The sequence below is a fragment of the Dermacentor andersoni genome, chromosome 2, assembly GCF_023375885.2.
Source record: "Dermacentor andersoni chromosome 2, qqDerAnde1_hic_scaffold, whole genome shotgun sequence".
Taxonomy (NCBI): domain Eukaryota; kingdom Metazoa; phylum Arthropoda; class Arachnida; order Ixodida; family Ixodidae; genus Dermacentor; species Dermacentor andersoni.
In genome coordinates this window covers 87,453,180-87,475,191 of record NC_092815.1, presented here as the reverse complement: position 1 = coordinate 87,475,191, position 22,012 = coordinate 87,453,180, and the positions used below count along the sequence as shown (strand labels likewise).

The window sequence follows — 22,012 nt, the reverse complement described above, 5'->3', positions numbered from 1 at the left end:
CAAACGCCCTTCTTGATTTAATGTCAGCTATTGGCCAATAGCAGCTGCTCATAGAAATCTGCTATATTACGAAATAAAGCACCCTGAAAAGATTGAGGAGCAGGCTTCTGTTGAAAAGAGCGTTTGAAAGAAAAGCGACCTTGCGCTTAGCTTGTGAGCTCCACGCGCTGCGCACCACTGCGAAATTTTACCGAGATTTTCACACCAGCATACGCAATCCGTAGACCGTGTTCTTTTGCCAAGTACAAGAGGTGGTTCAGGACCCCTTCAAGAAGAGGATAAAGAGGCAGAAAGTGCAGCTAAAAAATAAAAATTCACAGGTGGCACTTGTAAGCTGTTTAGCGAGTTAAAACAGCATAGTGTTGAAAGGCATGGCAGACACCACTGCTTGCAATTACTGTGGTGACGAAAGGTAGCCATATTTTGTGATACTGCCAACAGTAAACCTGTGTGGGGAGCAGGAGTTTTCCTTTATTGCACTTGACCTGTCCAGCCTCTGTCAGAACAGATAATTGTGCAACATAAATGTGGAACATAATCATACCAGAAGGCTGTGCAACCGTTACTATGCTCTTAAATACCTATAGATTGTTTACAGTAGTTAGTTGGCTGAATGTAAAAAATATAATACTACTGGCCCTATTAGACTTTTTCTGAGTGTAGCCAAATGCCTTAATTGCCACAAGGAAGAATGCGCTTGTTGTTGAACTAAGATAATTTATTATGCATATGAAGCAAAGTGTGATATTGCGCTCCGAAAAGTGTCCTGCGACACTGCAATCTTCATGTACCCTCCAGAACCAAAGAGGGTAAACATTAGTTTGTGTGTTATGTAGACAGTGCCTTTTTGCAAGTAAATGATTTCTATCATACATGAATATTTTTACAAAATTTACCTGCTTTGAAAATAAGATGTTTACTGCCCACATGAATGTGTTATGAGAAGTTACAAGCATAAGGTAAGATAAGAACGTTTGAGTGTCTTGTTGTTCCCTTTTGATGTCACTGTACTTCCCTGCTTTTTAACACTTTTCTTGAGAGAATTTGTTCACAGCACAAAAAGCATAACACAATATTCTCAAGTGATTGCAGTTTTGTTGAAGCACAAAACACCTTGGCACTGTTGAGCAAAATTTTAATCCTAACTTTTTTTATCTGAATGACTAATTCGGTTACCAATAAGCTAATTAGAAGGGTAGGAATTTGACTTTGCTAGTAAACTGCAAGTGGAGTGCAAAAAACACAGGAGGGTGCAACACTTGCATTGACTTTAACAAATGATTCGGTTGAAACACCACGCAAGTATATGTACAGACACAAATGACACTCGAATGGTATAGATTCAATGCACAGACTAATAAACGTCAAAAAACGATAACCCTTTTCTTTTTTGATACAGATAGAGAAGGGATGCTCACACACCGAGCACTGAGACTCATTTTCTTGCGGATTCAACTATCAGTCTGTGGCACACACTTTGTAGCGCAGGCAGGTTGCTGCCTAACTGGTAGGCTCGGAGAATGTGATCTAAAGAATGGTTGAGAAGACCAGCTAGCATTCCACTGCAGCATGTGTGGGTGTCATCCACTCTTTAAGAGTTGCGCTTTTCTAACAGAAAAAAAAAATTGTAAACCATTCCGCTCGGCGAAGGTGGATGACCAGCGAAGTTGTGTAGCACACGACAAAGAAGCGACACAGAATTTGGAACAGAGGTACAAACACATTTATTGTCTTAATTTGTGGTCACTGTGACGAAAGGTATGCACACACATTTATTTTTATATGTTCGCATTTATTCGTGTTATACATTTGTTATGTACATTCGCGTTTTCATTTCGCGATATATTGATGCAAGGAATTTGAGACCGAAATCACCGCACCGACTGGCAGTGGGCCAGTTCCATCAGTGCCTTCGCAAGGGAAGGGGGGCGGGGCAGTATGGCAACGTTGGCATGATGAGCGCCATCGGAGCAAGCTGTGGAAGAAGAGAACAAACGCGCAAACAGTGGCACGAACCATTGCTGATGATGATGATAGTGTTTGCTCGCACAGATTTGTTGACGGACACGAAAAATGTACGGAACCCTAGCCATAAACAGCTTAGCTGTAAAATACTCTAACTAGACTGATAATTGAATCATCAAAAATTGATAGTCTTGGTTCTTGATGTATAAGCATCCCTTTCCTATCTCTGTCAAAAAGAGTTATGGTTTTTAAAAGTTCATTAGTTTCACACATGGCACTGCTTGATTGTCATTTGTATGTGTAGTTACAGAGCGATCATTTTTAAGTTCCATGGAATTTTAAAAGATAGCCTTTTGCAGATAACATCATTCTAGTCCTTGAGCTGGTTTATTCAGAGAGGTGGACATTACTTGTGTGAGAAATTGAAACACATATTCAACTAATTAACGAACATCCACTAATAATCTTTTGAATTATTACTTTATGGCAGATATTGCAATTTACGGATTGTAGCTGGTGAGATTGAAAGGCATATCCACTTGGAATGAATTTGCAGAATGACGCCAGTTTGGAGATATGCGTCATCAAGCTTTCCGTAAAAATGCACTGTTGTTCCACTTACTCTTTTAGCAGAACGCGCTCTTATGCATTGAAGCACAAAAGCAACCGGTACACTCATGTATTTCGTTCCACACTTTGGGAAATATCTTGAAACTGGTGTTGTCCTGTAAATTCAAGTGCAACGTCTTGCAAGCTGACTGGCTACAATTTATAAATTCCAATATGTCCATAAATCAATTAATTCAATTCGATAATTTTTGTTAATTAGTTGAACATACGTTTATGTTTCTCATGCTAGTAATGTCCGCCTCTTTGAATAATGCAGCTCAAGGACAAGCGATCTGCCGGAGGCAATTTTAAAAATTACGGAAAATTTGAAAATAACCCCGTTTAACTATAATGTGTGCAGACCTTCACGCATGTATAGCTTTGACTGTTCTAGTTGCATGTTTCGGGATTTTAAGTCTCCTGCATGTTCAGAAGAAACCATTGTTGTGAGAGACAGTAAAAACATATTGCAATGGCACTGAAAACAGTATTATCGACAGATTGCTTGCACATAACCACAGTCACAGTGGATTATATTGTGCTGAGGTGGTAACAACTATCTGCTGTTGTGAGGAAAATAGAAGAAGAAAAGAAGAGAAGGAAAGTGAAGTTTGTGCAGTGATGTATCGCTTTATCAGAGGATGCAAACGTGCCAACTTGAAATATTCACTCACTGCCATCTGGCTAGAATAAGGCCCAGTGTATATTACCAGGATTAACCTTCCGTTTGCTCATTTATGCAACAGTATTTCATACTGGCAAATAATAATTTACTCGGAAAGTGAGAAAGTGCATTTGTCTTTATTAATTTTATATTTTAGATGTAAAAATGGTAAAGTAGGCTTTATTAGAGTGAGCTATCAATTTCTGCATTTACTCAGCACATTACCCAGAAGGGGAGGCCAGAAGGTGCCCAATGGTGGTACAGTCAAGTGTTCATGTGTGCTGATCACTTCCCTTCACAGCTTCTAATTTTCTTACCCACTTTTATAATTGTCTTGCCTGTTTCTCTAAAAACTGTTGTTCAACTTTTTGAAATGAGTTGCAATGTCATTCCATAACATCTTCCAGGATCTGGAAGAGTTCTGCTTCCGGTTTGCCATGAACCATCTCACTGCTGTGGTGCAGACGGATGCATTCCACAAGCTCGAGGAGTCTGCGGTGAAGAGCTTCATTACAAAGGCTGCTGTATATGGAGCATTCAAGTACTGACAAAGAAAGTGTTGAAAATATAAATGTACGTGGCAGTGTCCAAATACCACCAATGCTGTGCAAGCCATAGCGCAGCAGCACTCTGAAAGCAATATGCACGGGTGTTTTGGGGTATTATGTGTCTGTGATATTTTTTTAGCCTTGATGTGTTTTATCAAACCAGTCTTTTTTAAAAAATAAATGCATTTTCACTCTGTCCGTGTCTGATGTCAATGTCTGGGTGTTGCTGCGAAGCATTTTGAAGACTGCAAAACTATCTTGATGAATGTTGTTGGCACAGCTTACATGCACGAGTCTTCTCAGGTTTTGTATATTCATATGCTCCTTTTGTTGCCATGTATTTTGGCATATATTCAAGACATGAAAAGCGAGAAGAGTAAAGAAGAGACATCAAACTGAGTGAACATTCGGTTTGCTGCACTACACAGGCAGAAAGGGAAGACAGGACAGGTAGATGGTAGAGGTAAAGAAGGTGAATACTTATGTGCAACTTTCACAGCACTACAACCAGCATGCTGAACGTTCAGATGATCACAATGCCGCCAGAATGTGCATGCTGGATAACAATGGAGTTCTTTGCACTGCAGTTCTCGTATGTTTCTTAGCATGTGCAGAGAAGCAATAAGATACTGTAATAACTTGGGATAACTTGTATACATGAATCAACCCATAAATGCAAAAACTGTAAATACTGCAAGTGCAGCAGTCTGTGGCTACGTTAGTGTGAAAGCATGGATGGCATTTTCAAAGTGTAACAGCACGCACACATATGCCCTAGTAAATGCAAAAAATCCATAGCATTTAGTTCAGTGTTGGTCGAGGGTTTCAAAACTGTTCCATGATTTGCAAAAGCATATGCGTATGTGAAGATGAAAAAGATGAGTTTGCACTCATATACGCTAATGGGCATTGTGAACGATAAACGTTGGGCGTAACATAAGAGACGGGAAGAAAGCGGTGTGGATTAGAGAGGAAACCAGGATAGCCGACGTTCTAGTTGACATTAAGAGAAGAAAATTGAGCTGGGCACACTATGTAATATGTAGGGTAGGTAACTGGTGGGCCATTAGAGTTGCAGAATAGATGCCATGGGAAGGGAAGCGCGCAAATTTTCAGGCGCAAGTTAGAAACCGCTAGCTCAAGATGGATAATTAGAGATCGCTGGGAGAGGCTTTCGTCCAGCAGTGGGCATAAAAATAGGCTGATGATGAAGCTAAGTAATCAACTAATTTTCGCACTCTGTGACCGAACAGGGAGAGCGACCGGATGCATATCCAATTCCTGGTAATCTGCCTTTATTGCATTTCCTTGCTCGGGAAACAGCGGAAGGCTGAGGAGCAGCCTGCCAGCTCTGAACAAAACCAGTAGAGTCACAATAGTCATCTTTAAGAAATATTGCATCCCTATTCTCTGATTCTCTATATACTTTTTCTGTCTTTGAGAAATATATAAAAAAAGGAATAGGCACGAATGAAACTCTAGGAATGAAGCTAGGACTGTAACAAAAGTACTTTCGGGGCGCATAAAGAATGATGCCACAGGCATTTCCGACGAAACATTTCGCGATGCATCTATTTCTGAGGCTCGCTGCGTAATGTAGTCGCTTGCTTTCTGTTACTGTTCCACGCGATCTTTGACAACTTTCCTCGACGATTTAGTGCAAATATCAATGTTTTCTCAGAAAATTCCACACAGTGGCATTGACAGGCAAGTTGTCGGCACTTCTTTCCGTGTCTGAAAACGCAGCAGACGCCCATTCCGCGGAAACTGATCATCATCGCATCACTGGTTCAGGAAAAAAAAAAAAAAAAACGTGTGCCGCCGCCACCATCTGTGAATCAACTAGCGGTGAAGTGCTTCCCTGCCTCATCCTTCAAAAGGGCATCCACATATTTCTAAGCACATAGATTATGACAACGCTGATGCGATTTCGCCGTTAATGGTAATCAGATTTGTCTCCTGGAGCGGTGGTGGAGTTACCATATATATACAGTAGCTCTAAGCGGTGGTAATGGCCTGCGGCACCTCTGAAGGACCGACGCAGAAACGTAAACCAATTTCTCATGTACTCATGAGGACGTAGTATAGAAAGGAGCGCAAAATTAAAAAAAAAACGGGGCTTTGAGTTGCGCCATGGCCTGCTCGTGCTAGCGAAATCGACAAGAAAAGCGTTGTACAACTTCAAAAAACAGTGCTTTTAGATTTCGCCGTCTTCAGACAAGCGCAAAGCAATAGTGCACGAACTGAAATGCAGAGAGAAGTGTTCTGTGGCGCAGCATCTGAAATACACACAAAAGGTCCCAAAACAGCTAACTGTACGTTATTAATTAATATATTATTAAAATAATTACTTATTATTGTGTGCCAATAATCTCAACATTTACATCGACTAGCAATGTGTTCAAAGTTTCCAGTACTCGCTTGTATGTTGAAACCGGTTGAAACCATAGAGTTTCTAGTGAGAAACTCTATGGTTGAAAATGGGTTGAAACAATGCCTCTTTTACTAGATGCCTGCCGCGTGAGCCATAGAGTTTCCTACAAAAATTTTTGTAGGAAACTCTATGGCGTGAGCCGAGAAGCTGGTTCCTGCCCATCTCCTCTTTACTCTTCCCCACCCGGGTTAACCCGGGTCGGCTGCAAGCGCTAGTTGCGGTGACCGCTGCAAACCTAAATCACGTAGTCCAGCCTCCGAGATTATAGCGGCGTCTGTTGCGATCCCGGAGGCAGAACCCACAATCTCTCCTCAAGCGATTGGTCGAGCGCGCGCCAGCCTAGTAATCGTCACTTCCTCCGCAACAGGAAGTGGCTTGGCTGCGAGCGCCGTCTCTCCGCGACTACCCTGAACTACGGGAAACTCCGCTCCGATGGAAAGACTAGCGACGCGGCAGGCATCCAGTAAAGGAGGCATTGGTTAAAATCTCAATTTTTTATTTTCTAAACATTTTCATTTAGAGATTGTTATCTAACAATTTCAATTTACGTTATGGCATTATAGGTAACTTTTAAAAGATATTTTACACAACAGTTAGCGCCACAAGTAGCAAGCCGACGCTTTCATCATTGTGTGAGAAAGAGCACGCTTGCGCTTCGTGGAGGCTCCAACTAAAATGGCGCTGGTTGATCGTGGCGTTGTTCGGAAGGCTGCAGGATGATCGTTTCTCCGTGTTTGGACACCGCATCGGCACCTAAATTACTAAGCCGCTCTTCATCATGGCCTCAAAAGAGTCGAAAACAGTCAGCAACCTTTCACCGGAGTCCATGAAGGTCATTGCTGAATCAATCGGAATTTCGAATTTACCCGATGAAGCGGCCAAAGAGCTTGCCGACGAGATCACATACCATCTCAAAGTTATAGCTCAGGTATGTCATTAATCCCGCGCTTTCAGGCCATGTGGCTAAACTGCCCACATTCTCCGCGAACTGTGCTTGCTGTTTTTACGACCTGTGGTCAATTTAATCTGTCGAAAAAACGCTTGTTCAACCCGTGCCTTGACAGCGCTGCGACCCCGCTGAGCGCCCTGCACGCGCGTTCGCGCGCCAAGCGGCCGCGATTTGAAATCTAACGCTAGGGCATGCGCACTGAAAGAGCACGTAAATGAAACATTCCTTCGCCGCACTGTCATCTGCATCCGCGTATCATGTGGCGCGTGCGATCGTTTTTCTGCTGCTGTTGACGACAATTTTCTTCGCAACAGTTGCTCGAGGCATTTTTTTAACACTTTTTCGGTTTTTTTTTCCAGGATGCCAGCAAATTTATGGGACACGCGAAACGAAGAAAACTGTCCACCTTCGATTTCGACAACGCGCTCAAAATGAAAAACGTCGAGGTAAGCGGCAAATTTCGATGATGTGTGCGCGCGATGGCGCGCTCGCCGGCCTGTTTAACCGCTGTCGTAAGCTGCCCGTGCCGCATGCAATACACTCGTCGCGGGAGGTTTCGGCTGCCGCGGCTCCCGCTGCGGTTGCGGCGGCCTCCTGTCTGTCTCAAGATCAGCATAATTAGTTTTTTTTTTCTTTTTCGCTTTTCGTTAACAAAACCTTCTTACTGATGCAACGTCACTTTTCTCGTGCGGTAGTCGGAATTTGACGACCACCGCACGGTTTCACTTTGACTTGAACATCTTGTGATCTGTTCATCGCGTGGTTATTATTATTATTATTATTATTATTATTATTATTATTATTATCATCATTATCATTATTATTATTATTATTAGTAGTAGTAGTAGTAGCAGTAGTAGTAGTAGTAGTAGTAGTAGTAGTAGTAGTAGTAGTAGTAGTAGTAGTAGTCCAAACTGATCATGAGTATAACCGCACTCACATCTTAACCATTCTTTTTTCTCTTTTCTTTTCAATATGGAGTATGGAGATATTGTACTCCACTTTTGAGTAGTCTGACCTCAATATTTCTGCTGTTATAGTATAATGATGCCACTGGCCCATTGCGTATTCAAGTGGGTTAAAACAAACACATGCATTAATGCATTCTAGAGAGATGAAAAGACATTGTTAAAAGCATTTAGCCTTAAGACTCCTTAGATTGATCGCTGAAGGTGCACTTCCTAAATTGCATATGCTTTTTGAGATAATCTTGTAGCAGCTTTTGGATGCATAGGTATAGGTTGGTAAATCCGATACTGAAGCTGTGTGTTAAGGTAATGTGTATTTTTAACTCACACTTCTGTAATGTGAGAAATGTCAGTCTTACTGAGAGCAGAGTTTTGGAAAGCCAGTAAAAACAAAAACGAAAGATAGTCTTAATGTTTCCATGCAAGCTCATCGTGATGTCATGAGATTTAAACAGCGTCTGCTTGGGCCTATTTAATAGTCGATAGATAAACAAGGATTACATCATTTTAAAGGAATGAAAGGCTCAAGCTGGTAAGTTGTTAGGACTTTTTGTGAACAAAAATAGCCTGAGCATGAGAAAATGCTTTGAAATCTATCATACTTATGTACTGGTGCAGTGTTTGGGCTGTAAAGTTCAAATAGAGAAACTTTGTTCCTTATCTTCTCATCTAGTGACCAGCCTTTTTCTACCAGGTAAATGCCAATGAAGTCTTGAAGAAAACTTTGCCAGTATTAACTAACACAGTGTTGCTCTTTAGTGCCCTTTCAAAGAAGTACTGACACTCGGTTTCGAAGTTATAGAGACATTACCACATGCTTCCTGCACGTAGAAGGATCATACATAACAAGTGTGAAAGTTGAGAAAGACTTATAATATATATTAATTTGACTGGAAATGCTGAGTCCGGCTTCATAGACATCATGGTTATGTCAAGACACAGGAAATTAGCTGATTTTGTGTAACAATATAGCCAGGTACACTGGTTATAAAAGGGCCAGGAGTGCTGTGTTCGTCTCTTCTGGTTGTGTTCACGTGTACCAGCCGCAGCTATCATAGCAATACAGCCAGCCTTTGTGTGGGGATTTCATGACTCATCCACCTTCTGATGCCAAAACCTACACTAGGTTGTAGAAAGAATTAAAAGTAAATGATGGTTCTTGCCAGCATTTCTTCAGAGGCTTAGAGTGTTCAGGCACTCATTTTATGCAAAAAGACAACTTAAAAATTTCATGTCAGTACTCCTCGTGGGCATAGAGTGGGTATGTGCATCATGAGTATTTCTCTGAAAGAGAAAGAGTGTAATAACGTAAGCGGTGAAACAACATGTGCTTATGCAGCTTGTGAGCGAGTCAAGTATCCCAAGAGAGAAGGGAGTTAACTTGGAGTGAGTGAGTAATGGTACGAGCGAGTTGACACAAGCAGACTGCCATACAGGCGCTCACTACATTGCCTGAGTGATTATGGCATTTCATAGCAGTTTCGTGTCTGAATTTCGGCCGCTGAAGCTCCATTTTTAAGTGGCCTGCTGCAAAAATATATGTGGCACTGAGACTTCAGGATGCATTAAAATGCCCCATGTGATCAGAATTATTCTGGAACCTCTCACCCATAGTTCAAGTACATTTTTATACATTTAACTCAATAATTTATTCTTTTCTGCTGGACATCTTCTCAGAAAATCAGAGAGGCTGCTGTCATTGAGGAAGTTGAAGACACTTCAGAAGGCTGGTGCATGTTATTGTTTGCTGGAAAGTTAGTGCAGCAAGGGTGAGTGAGTGAGTAAGCTACGTAGGCTGCCAGGCTGTGCTTCTCGACGACGTCTTCAGCTTGTGCCAGGATCCGTGTCTGGATGTCTCAGTTGGTGCTAGATTGAAGGGCTTCCCATTGTTCCCGAGGGGGGGGGAAAAGGCAAGGTCGGCGGGCGAGTGATCCTCGGAACAGCCCCCGAGGATATGGTTCAATGAGGCAACGTCACCGCACAGTGCGACATTGCCTCGCTGAGCAAGGATGCGATGCAGTGCGTGAAAAGCATGGAAAACTGCTGTATTCTTTCCCCCCTAGTGGGAAGGGCCATGCAAGCGTAGGTTTTATTTGCATAGGGGTTTGTAAAAATCACTTCTTCTGTGGCGTATTTGAAAGCGTGTCATTGAAGCACCTAAATACACATTGATTACCTTATAAAGCATGTGACAAAATTTATCTTCCTGGTCTGCAAACTCTCTTGATGTCACTGTGCACAGATGCCAGCAACACTGATAAACGAAAGTGTTGGCGAATGGGCTTTGCAAGAACAGAAACTGGAAACAAACACCCTTCGCACGGAGGAAAATAACTTTTGTTAGGCTCCGTAAATATGACCTTAGCGAATGTCTGCAGTATGTAACAAGTTGCAGCACTAGCTTATGCTGAATGTTTCTCAGCTAACACAGATAAAGCTTAATAAAAGGTAAAGTTTTTTGTGTTTATGAAACAGTCTGTATGCTAGTAACCCCTTGGAAAAGGCCTCCTGCATTCTTTATCTTATTAATAGAGTAATTAGTGCTGAATAATTAAGCTTTTTAGTGATTAACATTGTGGTCACAATGTCAATATGAAGTTCGTAGAACACACTTGAAAACATCACTTTCACTTGTCACCGTGTTCGTAGGTCTCCATTCTTTCCCATGCTTATAAGAAAGCCAGTGAAAGCCACAAGGTGCCACTGCTGTTTATGACCACTTGTGTGCCACAGTGGCTTTCTGTTAAAGGCTGAAAATATACTTACACAGAAGCTAGCATCTCAGAAACAACAGAAAGAAGTGTTTCGAGATGTGCTCTGCAGACCTTGTAGGAACGTTGTGGACGTTAAGGCTAAAGGTAATAATGAAATTTAGGTAATTAATAACTACTAAAACAGAAAAAAATATATGTGGGTTCTTCAGGAGGTGACTGACAACATGCATTTGGTTCAATTCACACAGAAGGCACTGCTTTAAAAAACAAAATTCGACAACACCTAAGCACTTCTTATGAGTTGTGAAAGCATTAATGTCCAATTGACCGCTGCTGAGCTATAATATCCTCGCGGGCGAGCGAGCGCGTTGAGATGCTTGGGACGTTTTGATTTGCCCTGGCTGAGGCGCACTTAGAATGCAGGCAAGAACTTGCATGGACAAGGAATGTGTGGATAGCACAGTTTTCCGAGAGCGAGAGTAAGGGTAATTTGGCTTCGCAGCAATGCCCTCTTCCCTCACACAACACCTGGTGCGCTACTGCAGCAGCAGGCATACCCTTTTGCCCGCTCTGCTTCGTCAAGGCTTGCTCATGCCGTGGCGTCATAGCCAATGGGAACTCCGTCGAGGCGCACTTGTAACATGGCGTCGCAGCCAATGCGAATTTAAGTGCTGTTTCGCTGCTACAGATGCCAGATGCCGGCTTTTTCCCTCAGTAAGCCATTTGACGCTTTTGCATCATAACTTATTCCGTGTTATGTGAAACGACCAGTAGGCTAATAAGCAGACATGTTTTTCTTCCAACTAGATTTTGTGCATAGCAGTGCTGTTTAGTGATGAAAAAGCTACAAAATGAGAAAACCTCTAGGCGAACTGTAAGGAGAGCACGTCGCCTTTCTTGGAGCATCTATCAGTGTAAGGCTCAACACTTACCATGTGCCAACAGGTGTTTTGAAAGAACCGACAAAGGCAAACATGTCAAACAAGGCAAGCAAGAAAAGCACAAGGGCATTAGAAGGGTAGTGTGTAAGGGACATGCGTGCAGAAGTACTGGGAGAGAAACATAATGGGCACGTAGCCACACATAGTGACAATACAATGAGCTTAGAAAGTGCCATTTTTCAACAAAAGCCTTTGTACTCCCTACAGTGAATTTTTTGCAAAAAGAAATTGGGTTAACCTGAGTAAGTCATTTTAAGAAATACCTTAACTTTTCTGTGATGTGGCATTCGGCGCATTGTGTCATTAAAGCATTGAGGATTTTGTCAGCAGGCTTAGTTTATTCACTTTTCACCGAAAGTTATATCTCCAAAATAATAATAATAATAATAAAAAGTAGAACTAGCACAGTGCGAAGACTCTGGACACAGTAATGGGACGCATAAACAGCCTAAAAGCATGTCCCCTCACTGTGTCCTGTGGTTTCGCACTGCGTTAGTTCTGTTTCCAATAATGCTGTGGCAACTTTCGTGATATCTACGAATGTGAGTGATCCAGAATATGGCTGCTGTGCATATTTGCTGAATAAGGCGCATGTGTTGTTTTGAGGTCACGTGGCACAAGGTAATTAGCAGTGTTTAACAGTATGTTGTTCCCTAGCATCATTTTTCGAAGCTTTCTGTGCTGATATAAATATGCAATTTGCTGAGAGATGACATCGTCTTTTTTTCGTTAATGTGAAGCATGATGTTTTCTTCTGCATGATTATAATTTTATAACATGTTCTTAACCAATAGCTGCTGTTTCTTGATGTTTTCACTGGGAGATGCAGCAGATAACGTGCTTTATATGAAAAGGAATGAGTGCTAAAAAAAATTTGCTGACTGCTTTGAAGAAAATCGGATACCCATCTGCATATCATAGCACAATCATGCAAATTCCTCGTTTCATGTAAGAGATCGCTGTTCATCGCTGATTTGGGTATGGCTTGTCGGTTACCTCCATCTTTGCCCTCATGTTATTGCGTTACCTTATTCAGCGACAAATTTTGTAAATTACTATTGTCCGTCTAATCGTATACAGAACTAAAGTAGTACCATGATCAGGGCATTGTCCCAGTAATAGAAGCAAAGGATTGATCAGTGTAACTGCAGGGAGATACTTTGCAGTTATGACAATGCAGCTGTGTTGCCGTAGTTTGCACGAGCACAATTGGGCTGTTTATTTTGTTGCAGTTTGCTAAATCCCCCTGCAGCTCAGTGGTAGCAATGTACTGCAGCCACAGTGCATCTACTTGCAGAGAAAATAAACAAAAGATGATAATTAATCAGGTTACACTATGTGGAGACAAAATTTGTGGTTAAAGGTTCGTTTTGAATAACAGTGACAAAGTGTGTTTGCATGCTCTGGCCATGTTAAGTAAGCCATTGTTTCCTTTCCTTCTTTCTTTTTTTTGCACTTTTATGTAGCTTCTCTGTCTTTGGCTAATAAATTATCATTACATGTCTATTTCAGCCACTCTATGGGTTCCACTGTCCAGATTATGTGCCTTTCCGATATGCCAGCGGTGGTGGGCGGGAGCTCTTCTTTGTTGAAGAAAAGGAGCTGGAGCTAAACGAAGTCATAAGTTCCCAGTTGCCTAAACTCCCGCTGGATGTTTCCATAAAAGGTGGGAGCAAATAACATCTCCTTCAAAATAGTAGTGAAGTAGGGAGGCGGGGGGGGGTTCACTTTAGTGAAAGTCAGCCAGCAAAGGGGTGTTATCAAGGACAAGTGCTTTTGACTGTAAGGGGAATCTTACATAAAGTATTTTGTGTAGGTTTAAGTCAATAACAAAAAAAAATATTTGAAAACGCCATGCTAGTCGAGCAGTGCACGGCACTTCACTCATCAGACAGGACCTACAACCTTTTCATCTAGCACCCAATGTTCTACTGGTAAACATGTCTGACCACATTGAAAGTACCCACTAACACACTGTGTCTTCACCATGTTGCTGATAGACCTTGCTGCTTTCCCACTCTGCTTGAGTTCAAGGAAGCCTTGAAGGAAATGCCAATGAGAATTTAATTGTTGATTTTCCAGCAGATTATTGGGTTCTTACTTCTATTGTAGATACTTTCATCCTCACCTCTCTGCTTTGTCAATGGAAGGGCTAAGCCAACTTAGGATGTTTGAAAAAAAAAATGCATGCTTTGAACGATAGTTGCCCTTCTGTCCACTAAGGAATATGTTCCGTTTCATACTTAGCAGGCAGTGCTGTAAAAGCTACATATGTAGGGCACTCATAGCAGTGTATCACTTTGCACATTTCTTAGTGAACTGGCGTTTGTTCTGCTATACCTCTTACTAACTTCTTTATATATATATATATTAGAACTCTAATGTACGAGTGAATGTTAAATCAAGTAATGTGTTGTTTGTATACTTTAAGCTTACAGTATGTTACGCACTATGTTTTGATCGGAAATGCAGGCAGTGTGCTGGGTAAACTGCATAGAGTGTGGTCGCATACACGTGTCATTCTGCTTGTCTTTTCATGGTTAATAGGTTCATATCTGCTATGTCTTCTGCATTTACTTGCTTCATACATTGTCACCAAAAAAAGGTAAACAATGTATACTGGTCAGAAAATTATATGGCACATTCCAGTTTTTTTGCTTTAGTGGGGCATGCACTACTTTTTAGTTGCAATGCAGGTACAGTAAACTCTCAGTTGTACGAACGTCGGTTTATCGAATATTTCAGAATAACGAACTTTTTAAAAATCCCCGGCAGTTTTCTTATAGATTCTATGCAAAAATGTTTCACTTGAATGAATTTCGGAAGTCAATATTTCAGTGGAACGAACTCGCTCAGAGGACCAAGGCTTATTTTTACGATCAGTTACTTACTCAGTTATCTGATCGTAACTTATCAGTTACGATCAGATACTTCGTTTGAAGACTATGCACAGTGTGACAGTGCACTGATTACCTGGGCTGGACAGACGGATCTGGAGATTGTTTCCAGTGTTCGTCCTGAAGAAGAGGAAGAGTGCGACGAAGAAGAGGCAGCTACCGAGCCAGTTTCAAGCCCTGTAACTCTAGCTGAGGTTGTAAGGTACATTGGAAAGTTGAAAGATTTTGTGTCTCAACAGCAAGCTATGCCAGAAGAAGTGTACAAGAACATTGACTCTTTGGACAGTTTGTTACTTCCTGTGCTTTAAAAGTACAAGTGCAGAAGAAGATTACAGATTTTTTTTTCTGAGTGAGAAAGGCAGCATTATAACTGTTATGAACCTTGCACTTGTTGATATGTACAAATTCCATTTCACACATTTCTAACACTATGGATGCCATTTCTTTTGCTCCATGAATTGCACTTCAAACTTCTGACTCTGTATGCCATGTCTTATGTTGGTCTAGTGAACATTCAGTTTAGTGAACTTTCAGTTAAGTGAACTATTTCCTTCGGTCCCTTGAAGTTCACTCAAGTGAGAGTTCACTGTAGTGTGAAAGTTGTTCTAGCCTCTGCGGCTTTGCTTGCTATGTGTGAAAGAGAGTACTATACAACTAGCGGCATCCTTAGTGGCAGTGATGGCTGTGGCTGATGTTTTCCGTACTAATGTGATTACTTATGTGTCCATTACTAATTATGTATATTACATATTGTTTGCCCAAGTAGAGGGCAGGATTGCTATATTATTATATCAATTGGTAGATTTGTGCATACAACATAAAAGCAATGGTTTGACTCATCACTGGAAAGCTGTGTTGTTCCCACAATTTCTCACTTCACCTCTAACCTAAACAGAAAATATTAAAGTTTGTTCTACCTTGCATCCTTCAATATTCAACAACAGCAGATAGAGCCTGCAAACTACTTGTAGGTGTCTTGCCGTTGCTCCTGATGTAGTAGCTGGACATTCTCCCCGGTTCTATAGCATCGGCATAAACACTAGTGCTAATCACTGAATTGTCATACTTACTGCTTGTATGTTTCAAAATGTAGGAGCTTGTTTTTCCCTTGCAGGGATTTGTACTAAAACTAAGCCCTCTATGGGTGCTTTAAAAAATCTTAAAACATTACTTGACATGAACAACTATTCCCCCATTGCCTAGTTAAACTGCAGTTTTGTTAGCAAAAAGCCTTCATTTGTTAAGAGCATAAAATGGCTAAGGTTGCTAAAGTGATTTTGTTGCAGATGTAAGCATAGAGAAAAAGTCTGAACTAGATTCTAAGTGATTTGGAGTAAAAGAGAAAAAGTATGTAACCTGTGCCATTGTTATTGGAGTTGCCCAATTTCTTCGTGCTTCATTGTGTGCTAATCAACATTTTCTCTCGTTACAGCTCATTGGCTGAGTATAGAAGGAATCCAGCCTACAGTACCCGAGAACCCACCGCCTGGTATGTTTTTTTGGTTTGTTTGTTTGTTACGATAGCAATTATATGGGCACTTAAGGCGAATTTTCGACGGCATCGGCGTCATGATGTTCCGTGTGAAGTCAACTGGCGATAAGGTTAAGGCTGCGTGCTGTATGGTGTAGGTACGAGGGTGAGCTGAAAAAGGTACGGCTTGATGCGTAGATGTCTTCTTGCACGTACAGGGAAGGGGGTGGGGTGGATGCGTGCCATCTAGTCGTGTGTGCAAGGGCAGAAGCAGGAAGGTGAGCACATGCTAGGAGGGAGAGGAAGGGGGGCGCATTAGCGTGCGTCTCCCCTAGTCCGGTCGTTGCTGTGAATGCCATGGTTATGGCACACGCCTTATCTTGACAGTGATGTCTGTAGTGGGTACAAAGGCTAGGTGCACAAAGGGGCAATGGCTTCGTGTGCGCTGTCTGCACATAGTTAACATTCAAGCGAGAAGTAGCGCACAGAACAATTAACTTGACGCTGCTGCTGCTCTTCATCACGCCAGCGTTATGACAGTGAATGTTCGCGGTCATTGAGTGAGATCTGTTCATGTTTGCCCATGCACGTGTGACACCATATTTTTTAAATTAATTAGTAAATGAATGTTTACTGCAATTTATACATTTGATAAAACTACAAACCTTGCTTTGTGTAGTTGCCTAATACTTTGCCATCACTATCAATGTACGAGGGCTGTGCTGAAAGTAAGTTTCGTAATTTTTTTTGAAAGAAAAGATGTACACCAGGCGAAACGAACAATGGCCATCAGTGGAGGAGGAATGACATGCGCAGAGCGCCAAAGAAAGAGTAGCAGGAGACCAGTGTGCTCGAGGTTATTCGAGTACATAACAATGGCAGACAGACGTGTGCTGACAGTGTGGTCGCCTGTGGAAGTGCGTGCTGTTATTCGGTATGAATGGGCACCTGTTCCTTGCATTGAAAGCTGTACTCTCGGGATGTCACTTCCAAAACGTGCTGAGGTGGAGCAGGCTGTTCGACAATTCCTTGCATCACAGGGCACCGAGTTTTACCAGAGTGGTTTCTTATAACTGACTGCACGCTACAGCAAATGTCTCAATGTCAATGGTGACTATGTGGAAAAATAGTGCAAGGTGTATATTTCATGATGCCATGGTGCATTTTTTTTTTCCAATAAAATTTCTGTATGAAAATGAATGATGAAACTTACCTTTGGAACGTCCCTCGTAGATGTTGCTATAATGTAAGCTTGCCTTTTGGGCAAAACTACAACTTTTTATTTTTTATTTCTCTCTTCATTGCCATATGAATTTACAAAATTCTGATCACTATGCTTTAGTTTCATTTGCTTGTTACTAGTTCTTTAAAACCTTGAGACTTCATGAGATCAGTCTAACATTTACATGTATATATCTTTCGACTGCATGAAGCCATAAAAGGACAGAGTATGATCAAATGATGGAATGGCCCCTGTTATAAGGTTGAACATCAGGTGGGGTGTGGTCTGCTGAATGGTATAAAATGTGCAGTTGAAGGTCTGCTACCATTGTGCTGGGTAAAGCAGATGACATCATGGGAGCATTCGAAAAGTAAACTTGAAGAATTCAAGCGTGGCCATTAATCAGCTGATTTGGTAGTGAAGACCACAGCATGATTTGGCAAACGTGTTGCTTGTTCTGTGCAGTTTCCAAGGACCTGCAACGTGTGGAGAGCATTGACCCTGTCACCAAGCTGAGTAAAGTAGTGGTACCTGGCTCCAAGGTACCCGGCCTTCCCAGCAAGCAAGAACGCACCAAACATGTTGAGACAGTACGGGTCAAGCAGCTCGCCACGCATGAGCTGTCCGTGGTAAGTGGCAGATCATATGTTAAGGTTCTGGCTAAATTTTTTTTACCTAGTATTGAGAATAGTGACACAGTGGCCCATATATATCTGCAGAGAGACCTCTGCTGTGGTAGATAACATGTGCTATAAGGATTTACATGGCAACAAAACAGTCTTGGCGACAGGTCACAGTTGAGCTTCACATTGTAGTGATAGCACTGCCACAGGGCTGCTTGTGTTTTCGTCTTTAGTCACTTATAGGCAGGACCTTGTAAACTGTGGAAGTAGCTACACTTCTTGTGGTAGAGTGATTTTTCGGCCTTCTGACTGGCATTCACTTGCACAGACCCGTTGTAGGAGTGGTTTCTGGAAGACGTTACTGATGCTGTGTTCAAGCTATGCGAGCCAATGTGTCTCAGCAGCAAGCATACCAATAGTAACCTTATTATACTGTTAACTTTATCTTCCAGTAGGCTGTGTTGAGCCCGCTTATAAATAACCCGAGCGTCACGCGGAATTCGTTCGTTCTATCCAGAAGTTCGTGGTATGTGGGCCACACACAAAAATTTACATCAATCAAAACAAAAATTTATTGAGAAAAAAAATCGGTGATTGTTGTCTGCCTCGTCAGAGCACACCCAATGACGGCGGTTTCAACCTTGTTCAAAGCTGCGATGTGTTCGTCACCCAAGGCCTTAAAATACACAAGATTTCTAAGTGCCTCAATATGGCTCACTGCTGTGGTCGCGCTTACGGGTGCTGGCTCCGACGGATCGTTGTCATCGTCCGATGCTTCGGCGTCGCTTGATGCCCGCACTTCCCGAACGGCGGTCTCGTCGCAAAACGACTCCGCAACTTCAGCAGCGTCGTCCACATCAACAAAATCTTGCCAATCAAGATCGCAGCCGGCCAGGTTAGCGTCAACAACGCGTCGCCACAAGTCGTCGTCAGGCTGGCTTTGTTCAGTGTCTTCAATGCCTGCTTCAAGTGCGTCAGCGAAGCCGGCCTTGCGAAAACAATTCTGGATGCATTCGGGTGTCCCTTCCATCCACGCCGCTTTGATCATTTCTATCGCCGAGTACTGCGAGACCTGCAGAGGCACATTGGCAGCGGGGCGATCAACTGCAATCAGCATCCGCTGCACAACACGGCGCCTGTAGGCCGCTTTAAACGACCGTATTACACCCATGTCCAGCGGTTGCGCTTTTGAAGTTACATTTGGCGGCAGAAAAAGCAACTCAACTGCCGTTAAGAGAGCTTGGACATGGTGGGCGGTACAGTTGTCGAGAATCAGAAGAACTTTGCGCCCTTTCTTCGCCATGCTGCTGTCAAAGTCAATAAGCCATTCCGCGAACAACTCGCGTGTCATCCACGACTTCGAGTTATGCCTGTAACGCACTGGTACATATGTGCGGAAGCAACGTGACCTCTTTGATTTACCGATGACAAATGGCAAGCATCGATCGCTTCCATCCATGTTGGTGCACAAAAGCACAGTTATGCGAACTTTGCTGTGCTTGCCGCCAGCACATTTGTCACCCTTCATAGCGTGCGTTTTGCCAGGCAGCATTTGATAGAATAGCGCCATTTCATCGGCGTTATACACATCCATTTCAGCATAACTTGATACACGGGCCAAGTTGTTAGACATCCACGTGTTGATGTCTTCGTCGCTTACCGATGCCAATTCGCCGTTGATGGTCTTGAAAATAATTCCGTGGCGGAGCTTGAAGCGATAGAGCCAGCCATTGCCAGGAGAAAAATCTGGGAAGTCCCGGAGGAACACTAAGTCCTTTGCTTTGGACAACATCAGGGGCCCGCTGATGGGAACATTGCGTGCTCGAGTATCAAGGAACCACTTTAGAAGCGCGTCTTCAACGTCTGCATATGTGGCTTTCCGTAGGCGCTTCCTCGTCGCGAAGTCCGTGGCGGCACTCTTGTAGATTTTGTCCTTCTCTTTTAGTATCGTGGATATTGTCGATTTCGACAAACCATACTTTTTCACCAGTTCGTGGTTTTTCACGCCTTGGGAAAGGTCTTTCGAGATCAACAGTTTCGTGGCCAAGTCCAAAGCTTTTCGCTTCACTGTCGAAGTAGACGCCGGCGAATCTGCCATCTCGGATAGGCATGGGAGCACACCAGTAGGAAAGAACGCCGACAACGCTAGCACAACCACAAGTAAGAAAAAGACAGTCCCGCAGTCGTGTGAGGTGTGAGGCGCGGCGTTAAGGGGGGGGGAAGGGAGAAGAGGGGGTACGATAGCACGTGATCACGTGCTACGTTGTCAATTGGTGGAAAACTTCGCCGCTGCCCTCACGTCGACGATGGCGAGTGGGGTCCCGTGGCGAATGAGCTGGCACTTTCGACTTGTGTGTTCACGTTGCTGATGCGTGCTGGGCCGGCATTTTTTTTTTCTCTCTCTCTCTCGTTATCGCGGCGATCCCCTCGCCGCATCGCCGCTCCTCCGTGCCTCCGGCGAGACGCCACGGGAAAGCCAATTCTTGGAGCGTGCACAGCACAAGGTCGGCGGATCTCGCCACGTGGAAAGTGGTCCGCGACACCAAGGCGTTCGCTGTAGCCGATCGGCTAGGCTCGCGGGCGTTCGTTGTAGCTGAGACCGAGCGCCATAGCCTAAACGTATATTTTGACGGTCACGCCGGACTTGTTCGTGATAAGCGAGCGTTCGTCTTAAGTGGGGCCGTTATTAGTGGGCTCGACTGTATATTGACTCGCAAATTGTATGTATCTGGCAACAGCTTATCAGATGTAACACGCCCAGTTTCCAACTGACAGCTAGTGTAGAAATCAAAAGTAACGTTGGAGACTGCAGGCTTCCCATTGAATCTGTGGGCTGCTAGTGATACGCTTTGCTTCACTTGTGAACTATCTAACCTTTTGGCAATGTACTATGTATAATAGCAAATGAGTTGCAAAAAAGTTATTTAAAGAAGTAAGGGTGTCGGAGAGAGTTTTGCAGACTTGTAGGGGTAACAAATTATACTTTCTAATGAATTATGCACGAAAAAAAAGGTGCCCTATCATCCGAAATGGTATTTGGTAGTTGTCGGAATAGAGGTTCATTATTTCTTGTTGTCTTATAAGGTGGCTGGGACACTTTCTTTAAGCTCCTAGTAAGGCTATAGCACAGTGATCTTTTTCTGCCTGTTTTCATGGTTTTGCTTTTAAACTTGTCCGGCAGCGTAAAGCTAACATTGTTATTGCCAGATACATATAACCTCTTTGCAAGAGACTGTCATTTATTTTGCTGCATAACTTGGTGAACTCATTTGTGTTCATACTTTTCTTTCTAGGAGCAGCAACTTTACTATAAAGAAATTACAGAAGCCTGTGTTGGATCTGATGACTCGCGGAGAGCGGTGAGTGTCAGACAGGTGCAGACGCTTTTTTTTGTGCTTGTATCAAAGTCTTTTGCATGTTACATACACTTAATAGCAAATTTTGAAGCTTTTGCAAGTACCGATTTGTTGGAATCATTCACCTTTTGATGATCAGCAGAAATTGTGTTCACTAACATAGTGATGTTTATTTATGAAGCAGTTTACACTGATGTAGCCTGTGCAAGCATTTTACACTGATGTAGATTTTAAGCTGGAGAAAAAAAATAACTTTGTGCAATGTCGAAAGCTGTTTACAGTCAGTCTAGAATGATCAAAGAAGTGGGTTGCAATATTTTTGACGTAATGAATTGTTAAAATGAAAGAGACGTGCATTTAAAAAACCTTACACAAGTAGCATCACAGGCATCTCTTGTTGCCACGGCTTTTCACACCTTACAGCTGTCATATTTTTTCACATTCCGTGAGCATGTTGGTCTTCCTCAATGTGCTCTGTAATTGTAGTTTGTACTGAAGTCATCTATATGTGTGCACAGCGCAATGCCACAATAATGACTTAGTGGCTTGTCACTTTGCCATGAGCTCTGTTATTACCTGAAGCCCATTATTGCTTGGCTCAGGCAATGTTAGTTTTCTTCAGCAATTGTCAATTAATGTGCTTCGACATCA

At 42.6% G+C, this 22,012-nt stretch overlaps 3 protein-coding genes across 3 annotated transcripts in view; 2 read left to right on the top strand and 1 right to left on the bottom strand.

The window, feature by feature from the left end:
* The window catches only part of LOC126541683 (RCC1 and BTB domain-containing protein 1-like), a 46,960-nt gene extending 42,978 nt beyond the window's left edge, over positions 1 to 3,982 (top strand). The window contains exon 14 of the mRNA XM_055076834.2: positions 3,646 to 3,982. Coding sequence (XP_054932809.1) covers positions 3,646 to 3,786 — 141 coding nt within the window. The 3' untranslated portion in view covers positions 3,787 to 3,982. The remainder of the gene's footprint in view (positions 1 to 3,645) is intronic.
* A 2,868-nt stretch (positions 3,983 to 6,850) lies between these two features.
* Taf6 (TBP-associated factor 6) overlaps positions 6,851 to 22,012 on the top strand; it is a 37,786-nt gene continuing 22,624 nt past the window's right edge. The window contains exons 1-6 of the mRNA XM_050188557.2: positions 6,851 to 7,148; positions 7,529 to 7,615; positions 13,305 to 13,458; positions 16,122 to 16,178; positions 17,848 to 18,011; positions 21,299 to 21,364. Coding sequence (XP_050044514.1) covers positions 6,999 to 7,148; positions 7,529 to 7,615; positions 13,305 to 13,458; positions 16,122 to 16,178; positions 17,848 to 18,011; positions 21,299 to 21,364 — 678 coding nt within the window. The 5' untranslated portion in view covers positions 6,851 to 6,998. The remainder of the gene's footprint in view (positions 7,149 to 7,528; positions 7,616 to 13,304; positions 13,459 to 16,121; positions 16,179 to 17,847; positions 18,012 to 21,298; positions 21,365 to 22,012) is intronic.
* LOC140215933 (tigger transposable element-derived protein 6-like) lies at positions 18,565 to 19,565 on the bottom strand. The gene has a single exon (XM_072286257.1). It carries the CDS (start codon positions 19,555 to 19,557, stop codon positions 18,577 to 18,579), a length of 981 nt encoding a protein of 326 aa, XP_072142358.1. The 5' UTR covers positions 19,558 to 19,565; the 3' UTR covers positions 18,565 to 18,576.

Excerpts from the sequence above, each read along its gene's own strand:
- LOC140215933 (XM_072286257.1), bottom strand. The coding sequence starts at position 19,557 with ATGCTGCCTGGCAAAACGCACGCTATGAAGGGTGACAAATGTGCTGGC.